The sequence below is a fragment of the Acanthochromis polyacanthus genome, chromosome 16 (assembly GCF_021347895.1).
Source record: "Acanthochromis polyacanthus isolate Apoly-LR-REF ecotype Palm Island chromosome 16, KAUST_Apoly_ChrSc, whole genome shotgun sequence".
NCBI classification, from domain to species: domain Eukaryota; kingdom Metazoa; phylum Chordata; class Actinopteri; family Pomacentridae; genus Acanthochromis; species Acanthochromis polyacanthus.
In genome coordinates this window covers 36,866,024-36,891,450 of record NC_067128.1, presented here as the reverse complement: position 1 = coordinate 36,891,450, position 25,427 = coordinate 36,866,024, and the positions used below count along the sequence as shown (strand labels likewise).

Genomic DNA, 25,427 nt, shown 5'->3' with positions numbered 1-25,427 from the left:
CTGAAGAAGGCATTTCTAAATCTAACATGGATGTCTGAGGATAAACCAGAATGTCCAAACATTACTCAAAACTTGTTCAAAATAAGCTTAAAAATTGTCCAAATCTACTCAAAACTTGTTGAAAATTCCACAAAGCGAGTCCAAACCAAGCTAAGGAATGTTCAGAATGACTGTAAATCACATTTTATGGTTGGGTGAGATCAAGATTCGTCGTTGGGCTCCGATGGAGTCCAGATGTTTGGTGAGAACCTGACCAGGACTACCACAATGGATGCATGGTCCTGACAGTGAATACTGCATTGAGTTCTTACGGGCTTTGAATCTAAAATCTAAAGCTGTTTGACATTTCGGTGATATTTTCCTCGGTTGCGCTCCTTTCTGCTGTCACTTCGTCACTTTGCAGGTTCAGATTGACTGAAATGAATCTCTAACAGAGTCTTGATTGTTCGGGAGCTCACCGGGTTTCTGAGAGCGTCGGAGCAGCAACAGTAAATCCAACCGTTTCAAACCTGGGATCACGTAACTACAACATACAATCTGCAACCTGGACAAACTTTTAAATCCTGCTCTAAGGTGTTCCAGAAACCCAACGATCTGCGTGTCGACGCTAACGCCTCCAGGACGGATGGACTTCCTCACGGGGCTCGACAGGTTGGAGTTTTCTTCAGGTTCTGACTCATATTTTGAGGTTTTTGAGTAGAAGGTGGACTGATCCTGAAAGTCCTTAAAGGCGACACCTGTCCGGTTAGCGGTGAGCCAGGTGAGCAGCAACGTTTGTGCTTAATGACCGGCTGATATGTGCCGAGACGAGCGTGAAAAACAACGAACAACACGACCAGTGGAAGGCTGCCAATCATACAGGTCTGCAGGCTCATACCGAGGACTGCAACACCCATCATGCCTTGCTGCGGTGAACTGGAACAGCGGGAGATTAGCGGAAGCGTTAGCCCGGTTTGCTAACGGCGCCCCGCCTCCAGAGTTTAAACATCATCACAAAAAGGACAGAACCGGAGCTCTGGGTTTCTAAACGAAGCCACGGAGCTGCTTCACGTCTGCAAGCACTGATGGAAAAAAGGACAAAACGAAACGCACGACTTGATCACACGGACGAAATGGCAACAAACGGTACAGATTCAAAACGGCAAAAACACCTCAGTAGAAAACGACAGATTGATGAAGCACTGCGCTCACGTCGTGCTACGGCTAGTTTACTGCAACTTTCATTCACCTCCTCCCTCCTCTCGTCTATGGCTGTTGGACTTACAGTTTGAAAAGCACAGTTGCAGTTCTGGCACATTCCAGGGCTTTTATTGTGGCGGGTTTAAACAGTCATATTCTAATAACAGCTGTGTGGTGCTGAAACCAATGACTAGTGCTCTATCTATGGGTTCATGGTTGCAGAATGGTTCCTAATGCGTTGGTGGTCCGTGATTGGTTGGAGGTGGAGCGGAGATGATGACGGAGTTGATGGTTGGTTGGTGGTTCCCAGTAAAACCATTATAGGCCTTCTTAGTGGGAGCACTGAGTTTCCTCATCCCCCTTATCCTGCCCAGCAGCTCACGGACAAAGTCCTGGAGGAAGACCAGAAAGAAGAATCAGACCAACCACTCACTTCCTGTTAGGTTTACAGAATAAAGCAGGTTTAGCTTGTTTTCATGTTGTTTTTACCAGCAGACGAGCCGACTTTTTTTGTCAAATTTTTGTTTTTTTTGTTTTGTCTCATTTCTCTTCTTTCTTGTTTTTTTTGTTGTGTTCCTTTAACTCTCATTTTGTTTTTGTCTTTGTTTCTTCCTTTTTGTCACTTTGTAATTTTGTGTCAATTTTTTTGTTTTGTTTGTTTCAAGTCGTTTCTCATTTTTGTAATATTTGTCTTGTTTTTTTTTTTTCTGATTTTTGTCGTTTTGTTTCCTTTTTGTCTGTTTTTTTGTTATTGTCATTTTGTGCTTTACTTTATTCATTTTGTGCATAATTTTTGTCATTTTTTTTGTCTCACTTGTCATTTGTCCATTCTTTTGTCATTTTGTTTCTCGCTTTTGTCAGTTTTTTGTCTAATTTTTATCGTTTATCTGGTTTGTCTCTTTTTGTTTTGTATTTGTGTTGTCTCATTGTTGTCGTTTTGTTTCATTTTTGTAATATTTTGTCGTATTTTTGTTGGTTTTTTTGTCTGACTTTCATCGTTTCTCTCATGTTTTTGTTGCTTTGTGATTCCTTTTCGTCTTGCCTGTGCTTTTTGTTTTATTTTTATCATCTTGTGTTTGCTTTATCTGTTGTTTGTGCATGGTTTGTGTCATTTTCTAATTGTTTTTTTTTTGTCTCGCATGTGTTTGTCTATTTTTTGGTCACTTTGTGACTTTTTTTGTTAAATTTTTTGTCTTTTTTGTCTGACTTTTATCATTTTTCTCCTGTTTTGTCATTTTATTTCTTGTTTTTTTTGTTTTGTCATTTTTGTCACTTTCAAACTTTTTGTCTATTTTTCTTGTTTTTTTTGTTTCAAGTCATTTCTCATTTTTGTAATATTTTGTCTTGTTTTTTGTTGTTGTTTTTGTCTGATGTTTGTGTTGTGATCCTCCAGTAAATCCTCTGTGGTTCAGCTCCAGGTGACTAAATGTTGTGTTCCTTTGTAGACACTCTGTGATCTGGAAGTTGTAATGTGGAAATGATAAACTGAGGCTGAATGTGGATGAAACTGAACTTATTTTTCTTCATAAATTTCAGGTTGTTCATGATGTTTAGTAAAAAGATAATTCCTTAAATGTGAACATTTTTGCACTAAACCAAAGGAACCATGAGGAGTTGTGGTTATTTCTAGGTTATTATGCTGTGGTTTTACTGGTTTTACTGGAGATCAGACTGGGCTGAATGTGGAACCTGGACTAGAATGGCTTAGAGCATAAATGTTCCATTTATCGTGGTTTTAGTCTTTAAATCAGGCAACAGAGATCCAGGATCTGGAGGACAAAAAGGTTGAAGGTTGTTTGGAGGTCTGTGATGGTAAAACTGAGAATCTTCTGGAACATAAACCGTCATTATAACGGCTGACTCTGACCTAATTAGCGCCTCCTCTCTGCTCATATCCCCTTTCAGCTATGTCTTTATAATCCTTCAGTCCCTCCAGTTTCCTCCTCCACCCTTTGTCTCTCTACGTTTGTGTTTTAGAGACTCTGTTGTGAGTCTGGAGCTGTTTGTCCTCCCGGCTGGACGTCCTTGTAGCATTTGACCTGACTCAGGTGACAGATGGAGGTCTGCAGAGTGCCGTCGCCTGATTGGTTCAAAGCACCTTTAATCACCAAAATAGCTTAACTCCACCTCAGCCAAACCCACGTTTAACACCTCGACACACACTGCTGCTGCGTCAGAGTGTTTGCTGAACTCACCTCTGTTGGTTTGTAGCAGTCTATTAGTGATTCCTGTGGAAAGACAGCAGAAGGACAAATGGTTATCAGGACTAGACGAGCTGCTGCAGACGTATTTAGTGCTAGTTCATGGAAAATGGGATTGGGGAGTGTTTATTCAAAAGGGTTGGCATATAGCTTCTTGTTTATATGGGCTTCACAACCTGTTTTTACTGCCAGACCATCAAATTCTGTAGTTTCTGTCAAACCACTCGAGACTCTCAGATAAAGTAAATAAGTAGTTCAAGCAAAAAACATCATCTAACTAAAGCAAAAAAACAGCTGAAACAGAGGCCCAAAAAACAAGGAAAAGAGTTTAAAATGTCTGAAAACAGAAAATGTCTGAAAATGATAGAAAAACAGCAACTTAAAATGTCTGAAAAACCACTAAAACAGTAACTAAAAATAACTGAGAATGATTTAAAACAATGACTGAAAAAAGACAGAGAAAACCGCAACAGAAAAAAACTAAAAACAACTGAAACAGTGACTTAAAGTGACAGGAAAAACCACCAGCAGACAACATTACGACTGTTGGTGTCTTTTTCTAAAATTCATTTGGTTTTCGTGTTTTGTATTGAAAAATGAAGCTAAAGGTACCAAACATGTTCTAATGTGAATTTTAATTCAGTTCTCATTAGATTCATTTTGCTGCTGTTAAGAGTACAGACCGACTTCCTGTTTCTACCTGGTATTAAACTACTTCCTGTTTGTACCTGGTATTGATTAAACTACTTCCTGTCTGTACCTGCAGTTTGCTGGCTCTCTCGTCGTCACTGGTGACCTCCAGCAGGTCGTCGATGTCGATCTCCACCTCCGGCATTTCCTCCTCCTGCAACACAAACACAGTTCTGGTTAGAAAACAAACCAGAATGTTGAATATTGATGTTTTTTATTCCACCTCTCAGCATGAATAAGACGGTTTCTGCTCATTAGAACAGATGGAAACATCGTTGTTCCGGGCCGGGCCGGTTGGAGGTTCTGTGGTTGGAGGCTGTTTTCAGATCAGAACCACTTCAAAGATCGTCTGGTTCCTTTTTTTCACCATAAAGACTTCAGCAGAGAAGAATCAAATCTTCCTCTCAGCTACACAATCGGGTTTCATCTAAGTTCAGCTTCATTACCAGACGGAGTGGTTTTTACGAGATCCAAAGTAAGTACAGTAAAAAGTTTAATCTGCTGCGCTGCATCCAACATCCCAGTACTACGTCTGAACATGGAGGAGTTTCCTGTATGCAGGGCGTAGACAGACTGTAGAAAACTGTGGTTTCTTTACGGAGAGTTCACGTCACAACCCTGCAATTAGTCTTTTCCTTTTTATTAACCGTAACCACAATCTGTAACCGACATTGAACCTACGCTGAGGGTTTGTAGAATCATCTAAAATAGACGATAGAACCTTTTATCTGCTGCCACCAACAACTCGCCAACATTAACAACCAAACATGAATTACTTTCAAAAAAAGAGTAAAATTGTACAATTATTAAGTTTGCTCGGGGTTGTTTTGGGGGGCGAGACTAATCCTAACAACACAGGACCCAACTGTTTGAACAGCTGGATTTAACCCAATTAAAAACACAGAATATGGCGACTAAAACAAGTAAAAGCTGCAGAAGACAGCAACCGAAAACGAATCTAAACTGTCATGAAATGACAGAAAACAGAAATAAACCAAAGTAAAGAGCAGCTATTAAAGCATTTTTATATTGCATTGTAACTATTGTCTTCTTGCTATTCTACTCTATCCGCTGCTTCAAATCCATACATGTGAGAAAATTCAGATATTTTAACATATTAAACACAGAGCTGCTGAAATACAGTTAAAACAACTGTGATCCAGACGTCCACTAAGGGTCTTGGAGGTGAGAAAAGATGTTACAGTGAGAAATCTCAACGACATTCTTAATTTAAAGTTTCCAGACGAAGCTGAGTGAGTTTCGGCCCTCAGGAAAGATGAAACCCAATAATAAAAAAACAACTAGAGATCCAAACCAGAAAGTGAAGATCAAACCTCCTGAAAGGTCAAGAGCTGATGGCTTCTACCTGCAGAGATCTACAGAAGCAGGAGGTGATGAAACCAGACATTAGACAGTGTTCAGACATCAGTACTGCTGATATGAAACCAGACATTAGACGGTGTTCAGACATCAGGTCTGCTGTTTGCATTCAGGGAGGCTTCAGTCTAATAATAGAGATGAATAAGAGCATCAGAATGAAGCCATGTGGAAGGAGAGGCCTGACAGGCAGAGAATCTAACACACTGACCTACTTTTGGAGGCCAAAGGACTCCATCCATCCATCCATCCATCCATCCATCCATCCATCCATCCATCCATCCATCTATCACCATCAGTCTTCTGCAGAGATGCTGCAGTGCTTTTCCTCTCCTCAAAACATCTAAACATGTTAAATATACCAGATGCAGTAACAAGAATTCAAGGACACACAGGTAAACAAACTGTTAATACTGTAAATAAGGTTAGCATAGCCCCTTTATACTGCAAGCTAATGTAGAATTTCACTTCCATGAAGCTAGGTTAGCTAACGTCTTCAAATCTATTGACCACATTAGCTTTCTTTAAGCTAATGCTCAGAGTAGCTGACTCATATTACAAGATAACCTGGATTTTAGTTTTATTCAACCTATCATAGCTTGGCGAATTTTTTAAAAAGCTAACATTTGCTCATTTTATATGACAAACTAAAATAGATGCTAATTTCTTTAAAACTAAAACCCAGGTTAGCGTGGATGCTACACTTATTTCATATCTCAAGCTAACCTGCATATTACTTTTTAAGCTAATGCCCTCCGCAGATTGCAAGATGAGAGCTAATGTTATCTGATTTTATATCAAAAGCCACATGGATGCTAGCTTCTTTTATGGCTAATATGACATTAACTTGTGATTTGAAAAAAGATAGCATTAGCTTATTTATATTATAGGCTAACATGAGTACTAATTTCTTTAAAACTAATGCCCACCTTGGCTTGCTTCATATTATTATTAGCTAATACTAATGCCCATGTGAACTTGATAAGAAAGAAGCTGATAGCTTATTTTACATCACAAGCTAACATGACAGGAGTTTCTTTTGAACCAATAACCATATTTGCTTGTAAATTAAAAAAGCTAACATTAGCTTATTTTTTAAAGCAAGCTAATGTGAAGGTTAACTTCTTTTAAGCTAACATTAGCTTATTTTGTATTATAGGCCAACATGAATACGAACTAAAACGAATTATACGAATTAAAACTAACATCTACCTTAGCTTCCTTAGATTCATGCCACCTGCTAACGCTGTCCATGGAACTTGTGGTATGAAAGAAGCTAATGATAGCTTATTTTACATCACAAATTAACAATGACATTAATTTTTTGAACTAATGATTACATGCACTTGGAAGGATGCTAACATGAGTTTATTTTTCATTCCATGCTAATGATAAATCTTTTACACTAACTCCCACACTAGCCTTATTTCATACTGCAAGCTAAATTTGACATTAACTTCCTAAAGCTAACACCCATGCTAGATTTCTATATAAAAACGTTACTCATGTTGTTGTCCTGCTACTAATTGAGAGATTGAAATAGTTGCAGTTGCACCCACAAATTGACAACACACAATCCAGACGACAATAAATGGACAATCAGCCACACAAATGGAGAAACTGAGCATGTTTTATGTATTTTAGAGGCACAGAAGCAGCATTTGTGGAAGATGAATTAGTGTGTTTGCATATTGAGCTAAAACGATGAGAGAGTCAGTGTGAGGAGACAACAAGCAGCAGAGTGTTGGCTGTAAAGAAGGAAACTCTGTGTTTACTGTCAGACTTTATCCTCCGCAGCGTTTTGGTCTGTGATGAGGTGAATCAAAGCGAATGTTAGCGGCCGAACCCTGTGACTCACCACAAAATATTCAAACTCTCCCTGAACAAAGAGTCCAACTCTCAGTGACAGTGATTCATGACGGCTTCTATTCATAGCCGAACTTGAACTACCAGTTTCATTAAAGCTACCTGCAGAGATAATTACTACAGGCCTTTTAACTGCTAATGCAACTGAAATAATCCCAGAGAGATGATGTTGTTTCACCTCAGCGTGTTTGAGCAGAAACATGATTAGCTGAAGGTGTCGGCAGGTGAGTTTTCTGCATGAATATTAACTCAGGTAATCTGATTAACTCAGTGTTGACATCGAATTTATTCAAAGCAAGAAAGGTTGAAGTGTAAAAACTACTTCAACATGCACAAAAACATAACTCCTAGTTAATCTGATTTTGACAGTTTTTCTGTCCTGTGATCTCCGATTGTTTTTTTTAATGAAAAACATCCACCGACTGTCTTCTAGAGCTCGACTGATATTTTAGTAGGTCGATATTATAAACCGATATCAAATATATCTGTATCTGCATATCATTTGAATTTTACCAAGAAGGTTATAGCTACTACAACTGTATCATTTTACAATAATGCATTAGTAATAATAGTACCATATAATAATAGTACCATATATTGTATTATTACTACATTTACTGAAGTAAAGGATCTCTGTCTGTCAACAAACGCTGAATAAATATATGAATTAATATGTTTTGAACAGTGAAGTTACTCAATGTGACTAAATGGGGCAGCATAGCTCAGTGGGTCTCGCAACCAGAGGGTTGCGGTTTGATCCTCGGCCCGTCGTGCTCATGTCGAGGTGTCCCTGAGCAAGACACCTAACCCCTAATTGCTCCATGGGCGCTGTACCGCGGCTGACCCTGCGAAAATCAGAATTTCCCTCATGGGATTAATAAGGGATAGAAAAAATAAATAAAAATCCATTTTGATGAAGGTGCTAATGTTGCTAATCATGAAACTCCGTAATTTAGCAGGTTAACTGAAAAGCTAAATGTTAACTAAATTTCTATCAAGCTTTTTTAAAAACAAATTGGCTTATTTCATATCACAAGCTAACTTGGATGCTAACTTTTTCAAGCTAAGCTAAATAAAAAAAGCTAACAGTAGCTTATTTTTTAAGCTAAGGCCCACATTTTCTTTTAAATGGAAAAAGTTAAAGTTGGCTTATTTATTATTGCAACCTAACATGGACGTTAACATCATTTAGCTAAAATCCACATTAGCTAAACCTGGATGCTAGCTTTTTTTAATGAAAAAACTAACAGTAACTTTTCTACTGCAAGCTAATGTGGTTGTGAACTCCTTTAAAACTAATGTCCACATTACCTTATTTTATATTGTAAGCTAACTTTGATGCTGACTTCTTAAAGTTAACACCCATGTTAGCTTCCCATATCAACAAACCAAGCATGTTGTTGTCCTGCTGCTAAATGAGAGCCTGAAATAGTTGCAGTTACACCCACAGCTCTCAAAATAATTTTCCATATCAGCAGTGATATGATGACAGCACACACTGGCAGGAGCCACAATAACCTGTGATCTGTAAAAAGCTAACATTAGCTTATTTAATATCAGAAGCTACATTACAACGTTAACTTCTTTTAAGCTATTGCTTATGAAAAAGCTAACAGTAGATAATTTTCTACTACAAGCAAATGTGGATATGAATTCCTGTTCAGCTGTTAGCAGAGCAATTCTAAATGCTTTAGCTTCTCTTTTTGGTTCTTGAAGAGCAGAAGTCTTTTTCAGTTATTTTTCCTGAAGCTTTTAGGACTGAACTGACCTGGATTATTGTGAATTTACACAGCACATGTAGCAGAGTCTCACAGTGGTACGGAGTCAAGCGGTGACTTTATGGTTAGCTGTTAACTTTCAGTGCAATTTTAACATTCTACATATATACAGTCTAAAGAATATCGGCTGATGTATCGATAGCGGAAATTAATGCTCCGAAAACTGAGCAGTAGCTCCAAAACAATCTCCTATCACAGAGGCTCTACAGTAGTGTGTTTGAGTTGGAGATGTTTCTGGAAATAAAGGGGAACCAGCTCAGTGTTACTGCTGCAGAAAGATAGAAAAACAACATTTCTAAGTATCACTATCTAATAAGACGTATCAAACCATAAAAGCCATAAATCAACACAGTCAGACCACAAACAGCCTGAAGATATTTTAATAATTTGCACAGCTGGCAGTAAACCGGCTCAGCGGTGCAACATCAGCGGCACCCTCGGGTCACATCAAGCTTCACCTTGCAGTTCTTTACGGCCGTTTCAGCTCGATTTAAAGAGTACAACGTGCCAACCGTATCATGAGGAAGTTATACCATAGATTATTTCACCACACAGAGAGATTTCTGTCAGGTAAAGGTGCTGAAAAAGGAGAGTCAGCTGTCATTTTCTCTGCAGACAGTCATATTTATCGTAGTGTAGACAGCATGCATGCATAAGAAGAAGATGTGTGGTAAATAGGATGTGAACTTCTGCTGAAACAGAAGCAGGTAATTGTTAGAGAGATGGAGCACAGGGAGGAAGTGGGAGAATTTTAATCATATGAAGATGCTAAAATGTTCAGATGTGTTATTAGAGAGTCAAGCACAAAGCAAAGAAAAGAGAGATTTAATGAGTCCAACAATGAAATAACGGAGGATGCATGTCGGATTAGGAGCCCTGCAGAGAGGAGAGCAGGAACTAAAGAGGTGAGGCAGTGATTAGGAAACATAGGAGGAGATGCAGAGGATAAGTGGGTCACTGTGATGATGATGATGAGGAGGATGATGATGGTGCAGTAGCAAAGGAAGAGGAGGATTGTGCAACGTCGAAACCTCACAGCTCAGCTTCTTCCTCGCTGCCGTTGCTGTCACATCAAAGCAACGAGCAGCTCGAGGTGGGAAGATGTGATCTACAGAGACGATGAATGTAAGAATATAAGGAGGATGAGGAATGAGAGACGTCACTAGGGTTACCGGCCAGGTTTCTGAGAAAACTGATTGAATTAAAGGTTATTCCTCCCTCCTGCCCTGCAGCAATGTGATAGAGCTGAAACCCAACAGCTCGGATGAAGTTACCTCGACTCCCATATTAGCTTACACCAATATCAGCATGCAAAATTAGCTTATTTTGCAGCTAACATTAGCCTTCATGTTGCAAGCTAATATGGGAGTTGGTCTTAAGACGGTATTAGCTTGCAAAATAAAAGCTACTATTAGCTTGCAAAATGAGGGCTAATATTTGTGTCACACCAATATGAGCCCTCAATTTGCAAGCTAATATTGGTGTTGGTCTTTAGCTAAGACTGACATTAGCTTGCAAAATGAAAGCTAAGACGACATTAGTTTGCAAAATGAAAGCTAGGACAACATTAGCTTGCAAAATGAATGCTAAGATGACCTTAAAATAAGGGAATACCCACAAGCTAACATTAGCATCTTTCATTTTGCAAGCTAATATTAGTCTTAAGCTAAGATCAATATTAGTTAATATTGGTTTTGTTTCATTTTGCAAGCTGATATTGGTGTTGGTCTTAAGCTAAGATGATATTAGCTTGCAAAATGAAACAAAACCAATATTAGCTAATATTGATCTTAGCTTAAGACTAATATTAGCTTGCAAAATGAAAGATGCTAATGTTAGCTTGTGGGTATTCCCTTATTTTAAGCAAACACCTATGTTAGCTTGCAATACAAAGGTGATAATGTTAGCCTATTTTGATATTTTGCAAGCTAATATTGTTGGTGTTATACCAATATTAGCTTTCATTTTTCAAGCTAATATTATTAGCTATTCTTTTGCTAATAATGGTCTTTGCTTAACACCAATATTAGCTTGCAAATGAACGATGTTAATGATAGCTTATTTTAGATTCCAAGCTTAAGTGGATATTACCTTATTTTAAGCTAACATCTATGTTAGCTTGTAATATAAAGGTGGTCATGTTAGCCTATCCTGATATTTTACAAGCTAATACTACAGTTGTTACACCAAAATTTGCTTCTTTCATTTTGCAAGCTAATATTTGTCTTAGCTTGCAAAATGAAAGAAGCTAATGTTAGCTTGTTGTAGATTCCAAGCTTAAGTGGATCTTACCTTATTTTAAGCTAATATCGACATTAGCTTGAAAGACGGTAACGTTATCCTATTTCATTCATTCATTTATATTACAAGCTAACTCAAACCTGCATGTTAGCCAGCTGTGTCACTCACTAAACTTGATAAATGTGATTTAAGACACAACAATAAGTTGTGTGTTGTTGAGGGAACTGAAAACGAATGTGAGCAGCGCTGAATTAAAGGTTATTCCTCCCTCCTGCCCTGCAGCAATGTGATGTGCTGAAACCGAACAGCTCGGATGAAGCGACTTCCTGGATAAAGTTAGCTGCTGCAGCAGAAGCTCATTCCCACGCTGATTCAGCCGGACTCAGAGGACACCAGATCAGAGCCGAGGAGGCTGCAGCAGCAACTCGTCCTCAAAGGAAACTCTCGGTTAAAAATAACGCCGATTATGCACGCCGAGTTTTGGAAGCTCATTGTGATGTAAATGTCTTCATCATTCACCCATCAGTGCTGCAGCTTCTCTGCTCTAATATCAGTAATAATATCACATCTCTATGGAGAGAAACCATGAAGCCGAGGCCGGAGGCGATGCTGCAGGGCTTCAACGGCTGAACCTCCACGTTACATAACTCTGGTTTAAAGTGTCAGGTTTGCATATTATTCAGGCAGAGACATGCACAGACCTACAGCTGAGAAAAGTATTTGGTTGAAGTCAAATCTCCACGAATGAATAAAACCTCCAGATAAGACACTGTAAAGACAATGATAATCAGACATAATATGCTGTGTAAATATCATCAATTTCAAAAGTCTTTTTGGTTGGATAGTCTGACATCGCATTAAAATATGTAGAGATGGTTGCTTGTCATTTTTATCATGTTTCACCTGCTTGTTGTCTGAATCCAGCTCTGTAATTTGGCCGTTTTTCCATGTAAAAAGAGCTAATGTTATCTTATTTTGTATCACAAACAAACATGGATGCTTACTTCTTCAAAGCAAGCACTCACATTAGCTTATTTGCTATCAAAAACTAACTTGTACGTTAATATTTTGGATAAGTATTACAAAGAAAGCAAATATTAGCTTATTTCATATCACAAGCTAATGTTGATTTTTACTTGTTTTTAAGTGCTAACGTTAGCCTGCAATGTGAAAGAAGTTAATGTTCTTTTGTATCGCAAACAAACATGGATGCTGACTTCTTCAAAGCAGAGTGCCTATATAATGAGAGTGGCGACAACTGGGGATTTGAAGCCATTTTGTTTCCATTCACTCAATATGGGACGCGCAGTGTGAGGTGCACATTCACGAAAACTATGGATTGTTTACTGATTTCAAGACATGTTTTGGACAAAATAATTTACTGGCTTGTTTTGTCTGGATGTCCAAGGTTGGATTATGGCCGTTTTGTGGAATATTTTCATCTGTGACTAGTTTTGAGCCTTCAAAGGTGAGTTCTGCTGTTTACGTTATTTGCTGTTTGTTGGACAAATGTGTTTATATTACCCGCTGTGGTAATCACATCTGAAAGTGGTTTATACCGGCGGATTCATGAGAATCTAAGCTTTCCATCGGTGTATAATGTTTCTATCATCGAGCTTGCAGCTTCGGTCAATTTAGTAAAATACGTTTTCCCGTCCGCCTGTACGGTGCTGCAGCTGTTAGCATATGGCTAACAGCATCTTCATGCTAACGGCGGCTAACAGCCCAGAAACAGGTGAACAACACGGAGCCTGTTCGGGTCATATGAGGCTGATAAGTGACTGCAGGTTGGACGGAAAACAGAAAATAGGAAACAGAAAACTGTCAGCTGTTTGTTGAATTGGAAATCATGTGAATGAACAGGGAGGCTGTTGTCGAAGCTCAGATGGGCCGCTGAAGTTTAACGGGTTACCCCGTTAAACTTCAGCGGCCCGTATTTCATGCATCTCCATGCATGAAAATGGTCAAAGTCAAAATAACCACAACTGCCTAAAATCACATCAAACTTTTCTATCTGTCATTCACCCATACATCATAACATGAAAGTACATACATGGGACTAACCTGGCACAAAAATCATGATGAAGTCGGTTTCCATCCCACTCTCCGGACTTTATTTTCCCAGTTTCATTCTTTCACTACTCCTGGGAAATCTAAACATGTGTAATCCCTTCTCCGATCGATTTATGCACCCAAAGGCACAACAGCCCGTCATTTTTCAGGTATTTATGAAGCCAAAAAAGTCCTAGAATTACTCTCTGCGTTGTAAACAACGTTAACAGGCATAACCGGCATTCATGAATAGGAAACAAAATAGCGTCTATAGATCACGTGACCAAAATTTTTTGGACCCGTCATGTCGCCACTCTCATTATATAGGCACTCTACTTCAAAGCAAGCACCCACATTAGCTTATTTGCTATCACAAGCTAACTTGTAAGTTAAATTAATTCCCACACTGTAAAATGACAAAGCTAATGCTCATGTTAGTTTATGTCTAAAGCTAAAGTGGATGTTACCCTTTTTTTTAGCTGACTGCCACGTTAGCTTTATTAAAAAAGAAGCTAACATTAGCTTTCTTCATATCCCAAGCTAATGTGCATATTAATTTGTTTTAGGCTAACATTCATGTTAGCTTACAAAATGAGAGAAGCTAAGATTAGTCCACCAAATAAATCACAAGTTAACTTCAACGTTAGCTTCATTAAAGATAACACCCACGTTAGCTAACATTAGCTTATTTTGTATTGCTCGCTGGTATGGTTTGTAACTACTTTGAAGCTAATGTCTTATTTAATATTGCAAGCTAACAAAGACATTAACTTCTCTTCAGCTAACACCAATAGTAGCTTTCATTTTGCAAGCTAATATTGGTATTAGCTTAAGATCAACACTAATATTAGCTTGTAAAATGACAGATGCTAATGGTAGCTTATTTTAGATTTCAAGAAAAAGTGGGTATAACTCTATTTTAAGCTAACACCTATGTTAGCTTGCAGTGTGACAGACATTAGTCTATTTCATATATTGCAACCTAACTTAGACCTGTATTTAGCCAGCTATTTAGCTAAAACGTCTTGGTGATTTGGAGGAAAAAAACACAAACTACCTCTAACATGTGCTGTATTTGTATATATTTTCTTGCTTAAAGATGTAAACTTGATGGTATTCAGCTGAAACCTGCTCCAGAACACACAGATCAGTTGCATTATTGCTAAAATGACAACATCAACTTTGAGTCCTACCTCAGTACCAACAGCTGCTCATATAAACATGCTTCATTATGCAGCTCTAAGAACTGAAAACACCTCCAGTCGTCTCGGTTAGAATCCTGATTTCAAGCCCAGACTCTGAGTGTTACTGCGTGTTACCGACCGTGAAAGCGCCAGCATCTGTTTTCTGGTTTTATTTCACAGTTTGGTGATTCACAGGGTTTTATTTCACTGTATTTTGCAGGCAGACGGTTCCTCCCCGAGGCTCCGCTATCGACAGCTGGGGACCTATCGGACCTTTGGCCTCGAAGCCTGAAGCCAAACCGAGCTAAAAACATCAACAGCAGCCGGCTAGTCGAGACGAACAACTGGCTGGTAGGAGGTTAGTGCAGCAATATGAGGATTATATTCTACAGTTCTACAGTGTCATTTAGCTTTCATCCAAGGAGATGCTCATCTGAGAATAGAAACAACACCAGCAAGGATCTAGTCAGGAGGAAACAACCTGGATGAGATGTTTTAAACTGGATATCTGGGTCATTCCAGAACTGGAGGACAATTTACGTCCCACACATCATTTTCTGTCTCGTTTTTGACGTTTTGTGTCTCATTTTTCTCATTTTGTGTCTCATTTTTGTCTTTTGTGTCTTGTGTTTGTTGTTTTATGTCTTATTTTTGGCAATTTATATCGCGTTTCTGTTGTTGTGTGTCTTGTTTTCCTCATTTTGTGTCTCATTTTTGTCATTTTGTGTCTTGTTTTTTTATTTTGTGTCTTGTTTTTATAATTGTGGGTCTTGTTTATGTCGTTTTGTCTTGTTTTTGTTGTTTAGTTTCGTTTTTGTTGTATTGTGCCATTTTTCTCATTTTTTGTTTTGTTTCTGTCGTTATGTACCTTGTTTTTTCATTTTGTCTAATTTTTCTCATCTTGTGTCTCGTTTTTCTCATTTTCTGTCTTGTTTTCCTCATTTTGTGTCTCAATTCTGGCGTTTACATCATCAAACAGTTTTCCTAAAGAATGGGTAGAGCAAAGCTGTGTCCTCTCTTCTGTTTTCCATCTTTCCTGACTGAATGTCTCTCTCTACCTCATATTATCAGGATCAGACTCATTCTTTGGACTGTTTTCCATCAGTGGTCAGCAGTAACAGCTAGCTAAATATCTAGCTTCTACTGCTGAGAAAAATGTTAGAAAACACACAGAAAACATGGAACAACAAGCTGAGCCAATTATTACCTATAATATTGATCAATATGGAGCAGAAAACAAACATTTTCAAGGCCAAATGTCCTCCAATAATCAGGATTGAATGACAGATGCGACTCTTTTTCCTCATTTAACAGATTTAAATGACCTCCTGCGTTGCTTCTAAATGTGCAGCATCATTCATCAGATGCAAACACGCCCGTGACATGAACACACCTCCGGCTTTGAGAGTCAAAACGGCGCCGTTCGTCTTCCCGTCGTCACGTTTCATGTTTTCTCAGCATCAGGAGCAGAGCATGAGTCAGTGTTTATGAAGCGTCTGACAATGAAAGCAGTGATGAACCGGATCGTGTCGGACGGAACAAGACCGTCAGTGTGGGAAGTCGACAGCTCGTCCTTTCAGCGAATCTTCAGGAACTCTGCAGCTGCTTCTTCTATCAATATTTAATCTGTTTTCAACCAACATTCTACGTAAAACAAGTCTGAGTTAGAGAGTCCAAAGTGGAGAGCAGCTCAGATTTATTTCTAAGAACTGGAGTTCAGATCTATTCTTATCTTCTGAACCAGAATAAAACGTCTTAAACACAACTGTTATTCTGACTGTTTCAATCAGCAGCACAAAACTCTCTGTCACTGCAGCAAAGACAAAGAACTATTCTGGACATTCTGGCAAAGAAATGGAAAAAGTTTGTGAGAAAAGCTCCAACCAGCAAATAGAAATCTGTAAAAACTGTGTTTTATTCCAGTAGAACCAGACCTGAACACAACCGTACAGGTTATTATGGGATGTCAGCTAATCCCATAAACACAACAGTCAAAGAGGAGGACAGTACAGGGAGGAGGTCTGCGTTTTCTGATGTTTGCTTGATTAAGTTTCAGTCACGTGTTGGTTAGATGTTAGAGGATATTAATAGAAATCAGCTGCATTCTGAGCAAGGTCACAACGTTATCGATGCAGTTACTGAAGCTTTTAGAACAGAATAGAAATATGAACAAAACTAATTCTAAAGGCCTCAAAAATGTCCAAAATGCCTCAAAAATTAAATTTAAAGGTCTAAAAAATGTCCAAAATGCCTCAAAAATTAAATTTAAAGGCCTCAAAAATGTCCAAAATGGCTCAAAAATTATCTTTAAAGGTCTCAAAAAAATGTCCAAAATGCCTCAAAATTAACTTTAAAGGTCTAAAAAAAAATGTCCAAAATGACTCAAAACTAACTCTGAAGGTGTCAAAAAATGTTCTTAGATACTAAGCTAATGCTAGCTTACTTTAATAAAATTAAAATATCAGAAAGTAAAGGTGACGTCAGCTTTCCACAGCTGTACAGGGGAGTGCAGAATGTTTTTTTTTGGACAGAAGTCTTTTTTGTGCCATTTTCTAATGAGACATTTAGAATGAAGGGAGTTTGATTAAATATCACGATAAACAGAAAGTTGCAAATCAAAGGATTCTTTCTGTTTTGTACAGTTTCTGGCTGGTAAATTGTGTCTTTTTGCCGTTTCTTTCACAGGATAACGTGGATTTAAACCTGCCAGTGGATCGTAGGGTTCAGGAGGTTAAAACGTCTGATGTGAATCTGGTTGGAGGAGCAGCAGGAGAAACGTTGGAAGGTAAATGAGACAGAAGAGGAGGTAAGAAGCTGGTGGGTGGACTGCAGGAGGTCAGTAAACACACCACCACCTTTGTTGTGAAAGCTTCCTGCTGCTGGTTCTGCAGCTGCTCGTCAACACCTCGGATCTGCTCAGCAGCTCTGCAGGTGCTGCGTTCAACGTGTCAACGGCAGCTCGGACGCTCAGCCAGCAGCTATTTTTATCTGCGTAGCTGAAATGGCTGACAGATAGAAGAGCGTGTCTCCGTCACAGATCCCTGAACACATCTGGGTCAGTCGTTAGAACTAATGACTAATTGACTGGTTTGGTCTCCCGCTGGCTGAATCTGTCACAGCGACGTTGGTAATCCAGTTAATGTGGATTGTCCTGCTTCCATGTCTGTTACAGTTATTTAATTCATCTTTTATAGCGGGGCCTCGTCACGTCAGACTAACTGATACCTTATCAAACAGAAAAAACAACAGAAGAGACTCGACACGACTAAAAAAACACCAAAACAGCCACAAAGAGACACAACATGATCAGAAACAGACAAAAATGACCAGAAAGAGACACAACACGAGCACAAAGAGACGCAAAACAACAAAAAAGAGACACGAAACAACCACAAAGAGACACAAAACCACCACAGAGACACAAAACGACCACAAAGAGACACAAAACAGCCACAAAGAGACACAAAACAACCAGAAAGAGACACAAAACAGCCACAAAGAGACACAAAACAACCACAAAGAGACACAAAACAACCACAAAGAGACACAAAACGACCACAAAGAGACACAAAACGACCACAAAGAGACACAAAACCGCCACAAAGAGACATAAAACAGCCAAAAAGAGACACAAAACGACCACAAAGAGACACAAAACCGCCACAAAGAGACACAAAACGACCACAAAGAGACATAAAACAGCCACAAAGAGACACAAAACGACCACAAAGAGACACAAAACGACCACAAAGAGACACAAAACGACCACAAAGAGACACAAAACAGCCACAAAGAGACACAAAACAGCCACAAAGAGACACAAAACGACCACAAAGAGATATAAAACGACCACAAACAGACACAAAACGACCACAAAGAGATATAAAACAGCCACAAAGAGACACAAAACGACCACAAAGAGACACAAAACGACCACAAACAGACACAAAACGACCACAAACAGACACAAAACGACCACAAAGAGACACAAAACAGCCACAAAGAGACACAAAACAGCCACAAAGAGACACAAAACCACCACAGAGACACAAAACGACCACAAAGAGACACAAAACGACCACAGAGACACAAAACCGCCACAAAGAGACACAAAACCGCCACAAAGAGACACAAAACGACCACAAAGAGACATAAAACAGCCACAAAGAGACACAAAACGACCACAAAGAGACACAAAACAGCCACAAAGAGACACAAAACGGCCACAAAGAGACACAAAACGACCACAAAGAGACACAAAACAGCCACAAAGAGACACAAAACGACCACAAAGAGATATAAAACGACCACAAACAGACACAAAACGACCACAAAGAGATATAAAACAGCCACAAAGAGACACAAAACGACCACAAAGAGACACAAAACGACCACAAACAGACACAAAACGACCACAAAGAGACACAAAACAGCCACAAAGAGACACAAAACAGCCACAAAGAGACACAAAACAGCCACAGAGACACAAAACGACCACAAAGAGATATAAAACAGCCACAAAGAGACACAAAACGACCACAAACAGACACAAAACGACCACAAAGAGACACAAAACGACCACAGAGACACAAAACCGCCACAAAGAGACACAAAACCGCCACAAAGAGACACAAAACGACCACAGAGACACAAAACAACCACAAAGAGACACAAATTGACCACAGAGACACAAAACAATAAAATAGACGCAAAATGAACACAAAGATACTAAATTAAACCAGAAAGAGAAAAAATTACTAAAAGGCACAAAATTGAAGAAAAAAGTAAAAATTTTCACCTTCACTGTCAAAAAACCAAAAATAGCCTAAAGTGTAAATAAAGTCCATATCAAAGACAGGAATTTGTTCTTTTATAATATTACACGGCAGTTCTGCCACAACTAAATCAGCAGAATTATCATTATTTTACAGATATCTGCTGTTATTTTCATAGTTTATAATTTTACGTTTTATTTTCTCTGCTTTGTTAAATAAAACGAGCAAAAACAGGATTATTTTACAGATAACTGGCATTAATTTGACCTTTTTTCTTTTCTTATTAAACGTTATTCCACCATTTTTATTGAACGGTTTCTGGCTCCATTGATTCCAATTTTTTATTTTGTTTTTTATTACTGATTGTTTTCCCCACAGTGCAGCTGACACAACAACAACAACAACAACAACAAGAAGCTTCCTTCCAGCTTCTGTTTGCTCCATTTGGTCCCGATAATCAACAAACACACTAACCTGAGACTGAATATCGTCAATTCATGGAGAGTTCCTCTGGCTGCTCCTCACAATAACAACAACAACAACGACAACAACAACAACACATCCTCTCCAGTAAACTCCCCTTGAGGCTGTGTATCGACTGTCTGCCTCCTGAATGAGCTCTATGAAGCAGAACATCACTGGTTCTGAAGCAACCACACCAGAACAAACCCTGACGTCTAACTCTGATATTCTCCTGAAGAACCTCCATGGATGTTCTCTTCACTTCCTGTCCTTTAACCTCCTCCAGCAGCTCAGAACCCGTCCGTCGGGGAAACTGTCCAAGAAAATATATTTAAAACCCGTTAAAAGCATTTATTTTGCTTCTGTTTTTAGATTCTATCCTTGTTGTCACACTTCAAACATGTTTTGTGAACCACTCATGATGTTTTGACAGAAAATGTTTGGAATGATTTCCTTTGCTGTTACAGTTTTATTGGTAATATTCTCAGAAATGTTTCATAGAGAAATAAAGTCCATGTTTGTCTGATTTGATCCGTTCTTCTTCTCACCAACCCTCTGCGCTGGTTTCAGGTTTTCTGATGGAACTGATCCAGCAGCCGGCCTTTAGGAGACACCGGGCCGGTCCAGTCAGCTGCTTACAGTTCTACCGTTCATATCGTCGTATTAACGGGCCTGTAAACAGCTTCACTCATAAAACACACCTGCTGATGAAAGTAACGTTAGACAAAGAACCACGCTGACAGAATGAAGATCCTCTGCTGTCATTGGCTGAGATGTTCCAGCCTCATCGTAACGTTCTCCATTTACTGGGTCAAAGATTTAATGAGGAGATGCTTGGAAGGGCTGGACTAAAGGACCGGCACAAACTGGGTTACCCTTAACCCTAACCTTAGCCCTACTAACTCTGTTAACTCTAACCTTACTAACCCTACTAACTGTTACCCTACCAACCCTACTAAAGGAACCAACACTCACTGGACAGTTGAAAGCTCAAATAATCCAGTTCTGCTGAGTTTTTAGTAGAACTGTAGGACAAACAGAACCCAGGTAGAACTACAGCATTAACAGCTAGAACTGTAGGACTAGCAGGTAGAACTGTAGGACTTATAGAACCCAGGTAGAACAGCCATTTATGCAGAATCACAGCAGAGCTTTGTCTCGTCGTCTAAATAATCATTTGCATTAATCAAATGGCAGCAGCTCAGAGTCCGCTGGAGGAAAAAGGTAAATGCTGCAGGAACTCGTGGAACATCAGCAGCTTCAGTCAGACTGGAGCTTCAAACACACCTGATGACATGAAGCCAGGAGCTGCAGCAGCTTTGAAATGGAAAACAGTTCAACGTCAGATCTTTAGACCAGAGAAAGAACCAGAAACACAACGAAGCTCACAAACAAGATGGAGGAAATAAAACCACCAACGAAGCTCAACAACGACTCAAAAAGATTCAGTTTGGAGTTGAAGGCAATCGCAACACAGGAGCGACAATGAATGGTTGCAAGACCAAAAAAGGCACCTGAATAGAACCACATCTGCTTTCATGTTGACAAGCAGAGAGCATTGTGGGAGTTTAGCTAGCAACGGGCACCATGACAAAGACTCATGTAGAGGCTAATGACCTCCAACTATGACACCGTTTCTATGACCCGAATCGTGAATCTGTTGATGTAAACAGTAATATCAGCACAGGACAAAGACAAGCAGAGAGCATTGTGGGAGTTTAGCTAGTAAAGGGGCACCATGACAAAGACTAATGTGGAGCTTAAAGACCTCCAACCAGAACTAATGTGCTTAAGACAAACTGGAATCTACTAGACCAACAAGTCCTCAAACTCATTCGACCACACAGGTCGTATGTACGTGCCCCTGAATACGACCCATGAGAGCGTATTTAGGTTAGCGCCCCTATGGGAGACAGGAAGGCATTACGGGATTTAATTCGTGAAGCGGCTTTTTCCTTGCGAAACGGCTTTTCCCTCACTTTTGCAAGACTGGTTTAGGGTGATGGTTATGGTTAGGGTTAGTGTTAGGTCAAATTTTGTTCATGGTGACATTTCAGCTGAGACACCGGAGTGTCGATATTTACTCAACCGCTAGAGGTCGCTTAACTTCAAAAAGTAACACTCGGTCGTAATACAGGCGTGTACAGACGACCTATGTGCTTGTTTTTTCAAGGAGGACAGTCTCACTAGACAGATGGATGGAAGCTGACTTTGAGGCCTAAGTTATGAATTCATTGACGTAAACGGCAACATTAGTACAAGGAAAGTGTTGGATTTAGATAAACCGATCAGCTAAAAAAAAACGCATGAATCAGCTGCAATCAAAATTTGAGAGATCTGGTAAGAACATCTTGAAAAGATTATCATTATTGTTGGAAATCCATAATAAGCTACACAGACTCTATGTGCAGCCTAAAGTTTAAACATTAAAGCAATGAAAAACCCAAAACCAGCTGGATAGCACACTGTTGTTTAGCTAGCAAAGGGGCACCATGACAGAGACTGCAGTAACTGTTAATGACCTCCAACCAGCCTTTACATGCAGGAAATAGAAAATCATTCTGAATATCTTTTAACACAGTGACAGATGGAACCGAGCTGATTTTGAGGCCTAAATCATGAATCTGATGACTGAAAAAATCGGTAGTGTCTACGGATACGGGGTACGGCACTTTCCATTTGCCAGACAGATACGGACCCGTACGCGAGTCTCGCGAGTCAAGAAGCTGCTAACCACTGCAAACTGTTGAAAGGTAAGCAAAGGTTAAGGTTAGGGTTAGTGTTAGGGTCAGGTTTAGGGTCCGTACCTGTAGTACCGATGCTACGGGTCCGTACAGCTAGCGTCTACCGGGAGTCACGTGACCAGATCTCGTGTATCTGATTGGCAAATGGCAAGTGCTGTAACCGTAGTCCACAGGCTACGGGTCCGTACCTCTAGCAACAACCGAAAAAATCAGTATTAGCATCGGAAAACTGTTGGATTTAGATTCAACGCTCAGATTAAAAACCACCTAAAATATGAATATGATCATCATCTGCAGCCCTACATCACAGTAGCTACAAGCACATCCATAAACAGATTCTACAGTGGAGCAGAAACCAGTGGCGTGCGTGTGGCTGTGCGCGTCCACACACTGTAACGGAGCCTCCATCCGGTGATGCTGAATCTGCTCCTCTTTTCTGCACAACCACAAAACCCACGGGAGCGTGACACGCACGTGTGAGTGCACGCTCCCAGCAGCCCGTGTCAGCTCTGATTGGCTGCCTCGGATGTGACAAACACACTGTGTGTACTGTACGTGCACATATTGCGCGTGTTTGTGCGGCGGAGGAACGAGGTCAGAGCGGGAGGCGCTGATTGGTTGCCGAGGAGAGTCTGAGCATCTTTAACCCACTGCCCTTCTTTCTGCCTCCTCCCCCCGGAGCTGCGTTTAAACAGCACCTTCTGCACGCACACGCGCTCTGTCCACACGCACGCAGCCCCCTCCTCCTGATTCCAATGTTAAATTATGCGACTTGGGGACGTGAGTGCGCAAAATAATTTCTGTCGATACGTCTGGAGACAGAAAGGTGACAAAAATAAACGTGTTAAAGGTCAGAAAACCCTCCCACGGACTCAGAGGATCCTCCGTGGAGACTATGAGGTTCTTCTAAGGTTCTTCTGAGGTTCCTCTGAGGTTTGGATGGATTCTGCTACTCCACTTCACCTGAACCTCGATCTGCGTTCCGGTGCGTAAAAAGAGCAGCGGCCAAAAAATTCTCCCACAGACTCAGAGGTTCCTCCGTAGAGAACTGAGGATTATCGGTGGACACTCTTAGGTTCCTCTGAGGTTCCTCTGAGGTTCCTCTGAGCCGTGAACGGACGCTGCTGCTCCGCTTCACCTGAACCTCGATCTGCGTTCGGGTGCGTAAAAAGCGCAGCGGAGGTTCGTCTCCAGACAGCAGCAGCTCAATGTCAGAGCATCAGAGCATCAGAGCACCATCCACCCAGCAGAGGACAAAGACACCGCAGCCCAGACGGAACCGGAGCTGCCCGGTGCAGCGGCTCGGCCCGGGCGGCTCCGGTTCCTCCGGTCCGGACTCACCTCGCAGTCGTACAACTCGCTGAGCTGCTCGATGATCCACTCCTCCAGCACCAGTCTTTTCCGCAGCTCCTTCCGGTCGTACTTCACCGTCACCTTGCCCTGCTTCTTCTGCACCGGGTCGTCGGTGCCGGTGATGGGCCCGGAGCCCACGCAGCCCACACCGGGCGCCGCCTGGAAGAAGACGCGGCTGCCGGCGGTGGGCAGAGGCGCGCTGGTCTCGGTGCTGGCGGCCGACATGTCGGGCTGAAGGAGGCTGAGGATGAGGAGCTGGCTGCCGGTGAGGATGAGGATGAGGAGGCCGGTTACCGGGGCTGCAGGCGGAGAATGTGCGGAGCTTTTAAACAGCTGCTATTTAAAGAGAGGAGGCGGAGCACCGAGCAGAGACCGAGCAGCGCTGCGGCTCCTGCTGGACGGAAATCAACATCCAGCCTGAAAATCCGCTAAAAAATCATAAAATCTCTGCTTTTTAACTGCATTTATACAGACATCAGCCAGAAAACAACAGAAAATGAAGCATCCATCCCATAATTTAATGAAATCCTGCAGTCAGTTTGATTTATTTCTAGAATTAATCCATAAATTCTCCATCAGCAGCTCCTCAGTGAGGCTCCAGATAATAATCAGGTCAAATATATGTTTAATATGTGCTGTGAATAATTTGGTCTTTTCTAGCAGCAGAAAATGCCTGAATGGTGTCAGAGAACAACAGAATCAGTTTTAATGTTTCTGACGCTCAGCTTATTTAAAAAATAAATATTTATGAGTTTTATTTATTAAATGATGTAAAAAAAACAACAACTAGAAAACACTCGAAATTAGAGAAACATCTACTGACCATGTGAACCCAAACACCACCAGATAGGTCATAGAACAGTCTGCTGCGCCACCTGCTGGCCACATCATGTAATACAACAAAACGTTAATATAATTACAACCAAACGAGAATCATCAAAATGGTTCCAGAAACGTTTGCTAAAGAACCATTTCTCCTCATAGTTCTTTAAGAAACTCCCAAAACTGCTTTAAAGAACAATAAAGCAGTGATTCACTAAAATAGATTCTTGAAAGAAGAATTTCTTATTTTACTGTGTTTACATCTGAATATTTACTGGAGTTGAAAAGAAAAAAAATATCAACAAATGCTAAATAATTTTCCAGTTTGACACAGTTTTTTTAAATTGTAGATGATATATTGTGACATTGTAGAAAAAATGTCTTAATTTACACGTTAAGCAGTAAAAGAATCACAAAAGAACTAAAAATGGTCACAAATGACATGAAACAGCCTCAAAAAGACGTGAAACCACCACAAAGATACACCAGACACACACAAAAGACACAAAATCACAAAAAAACAACTGAACAAATCTGCAAAATTAATATTTTAGTACATTTAATGAATGATGCAACGTTTGACTGTTTTTTATAGAATATTTTTCACAAAAACAAACAAAATCACCACAAAAGCTTCAAAATCACTGCAAAAAGATGAAAACTCGCCACAAATGATGTGAAATCACATCAAGAAGGAGCAAAA

At 40.1% G+C, this 25,427-nt stretch overlaps 1 protein-coding gene and 1 long non-coding RNA gene across 2 annotated transcripts; one reads left to right on the top strand and one right to left on the bottom strand.

Moving 5' to 3' along the window:
- Window positions 1-595: 595 nt before the first annotated feature.
- Window positions 596-24,336, bottom strand: ppp1r14c (protein phosphatase 1, regulatory (inhibitor) subunit 14C). Its single transcript, XM_022217483.2, has 4 exons — window positions 23,891-24,336; window positions 4,141-4,224; window positions 3,375-3,407; window positions 596-1,571 (listed from the first exon to the last, which is right to left on the bottom strand). Exons 1-4 carry the CDS (start codon window positions 24,125-24,127, stop codon window positions 1,410-1,412), a joined length of 516 nt encoding a protein of 171 aa, XP_022073175.2. The 5' UTR covers window positions 24,128-24,336; the 3' UTR covers window positions 596-1,409.
- LOC127537729 (uncharacterized) lies at window positions 14,787-20,000 on the top strand. Its single transcript, XR_007947550.1, has 3 exons — window positions 14,787-14,926; window positions 17,254-17,353; window positions 19,722-20,000. It is a non-coding gene; the product is annotated as an uncharacterized LOC127537729 (long non-coding RNA).
- Window positions 24,337-25,427: the final 1,091 nt, after the last annotated feature.

Bases quoted from the DNA above. Each gene is read 5' to 3' on its own strand.
- ppp1r14c (XM_022217483.2), bottom strand. From the start codon at position 24,127: ATGTCGGCCGCCAGCACCGAGACCAGCGCGCCTCTGCCCACCGCCGGC. The intron at 3,408-4,140 runs GTACAGACAGGA...GTCTTTCCACAG, and splicing joins AGAGAGCCAGCAAACTGCAG to GAATCACTAATAGACTGCTA. The intron at 1,572-3,374 runs GTGAGTTCAGCA...GTCTTCCTCCAG, and splicing joins ACTGCTACAAACCAACAGAG to GACTTTGTCCGTGAGCTGCT.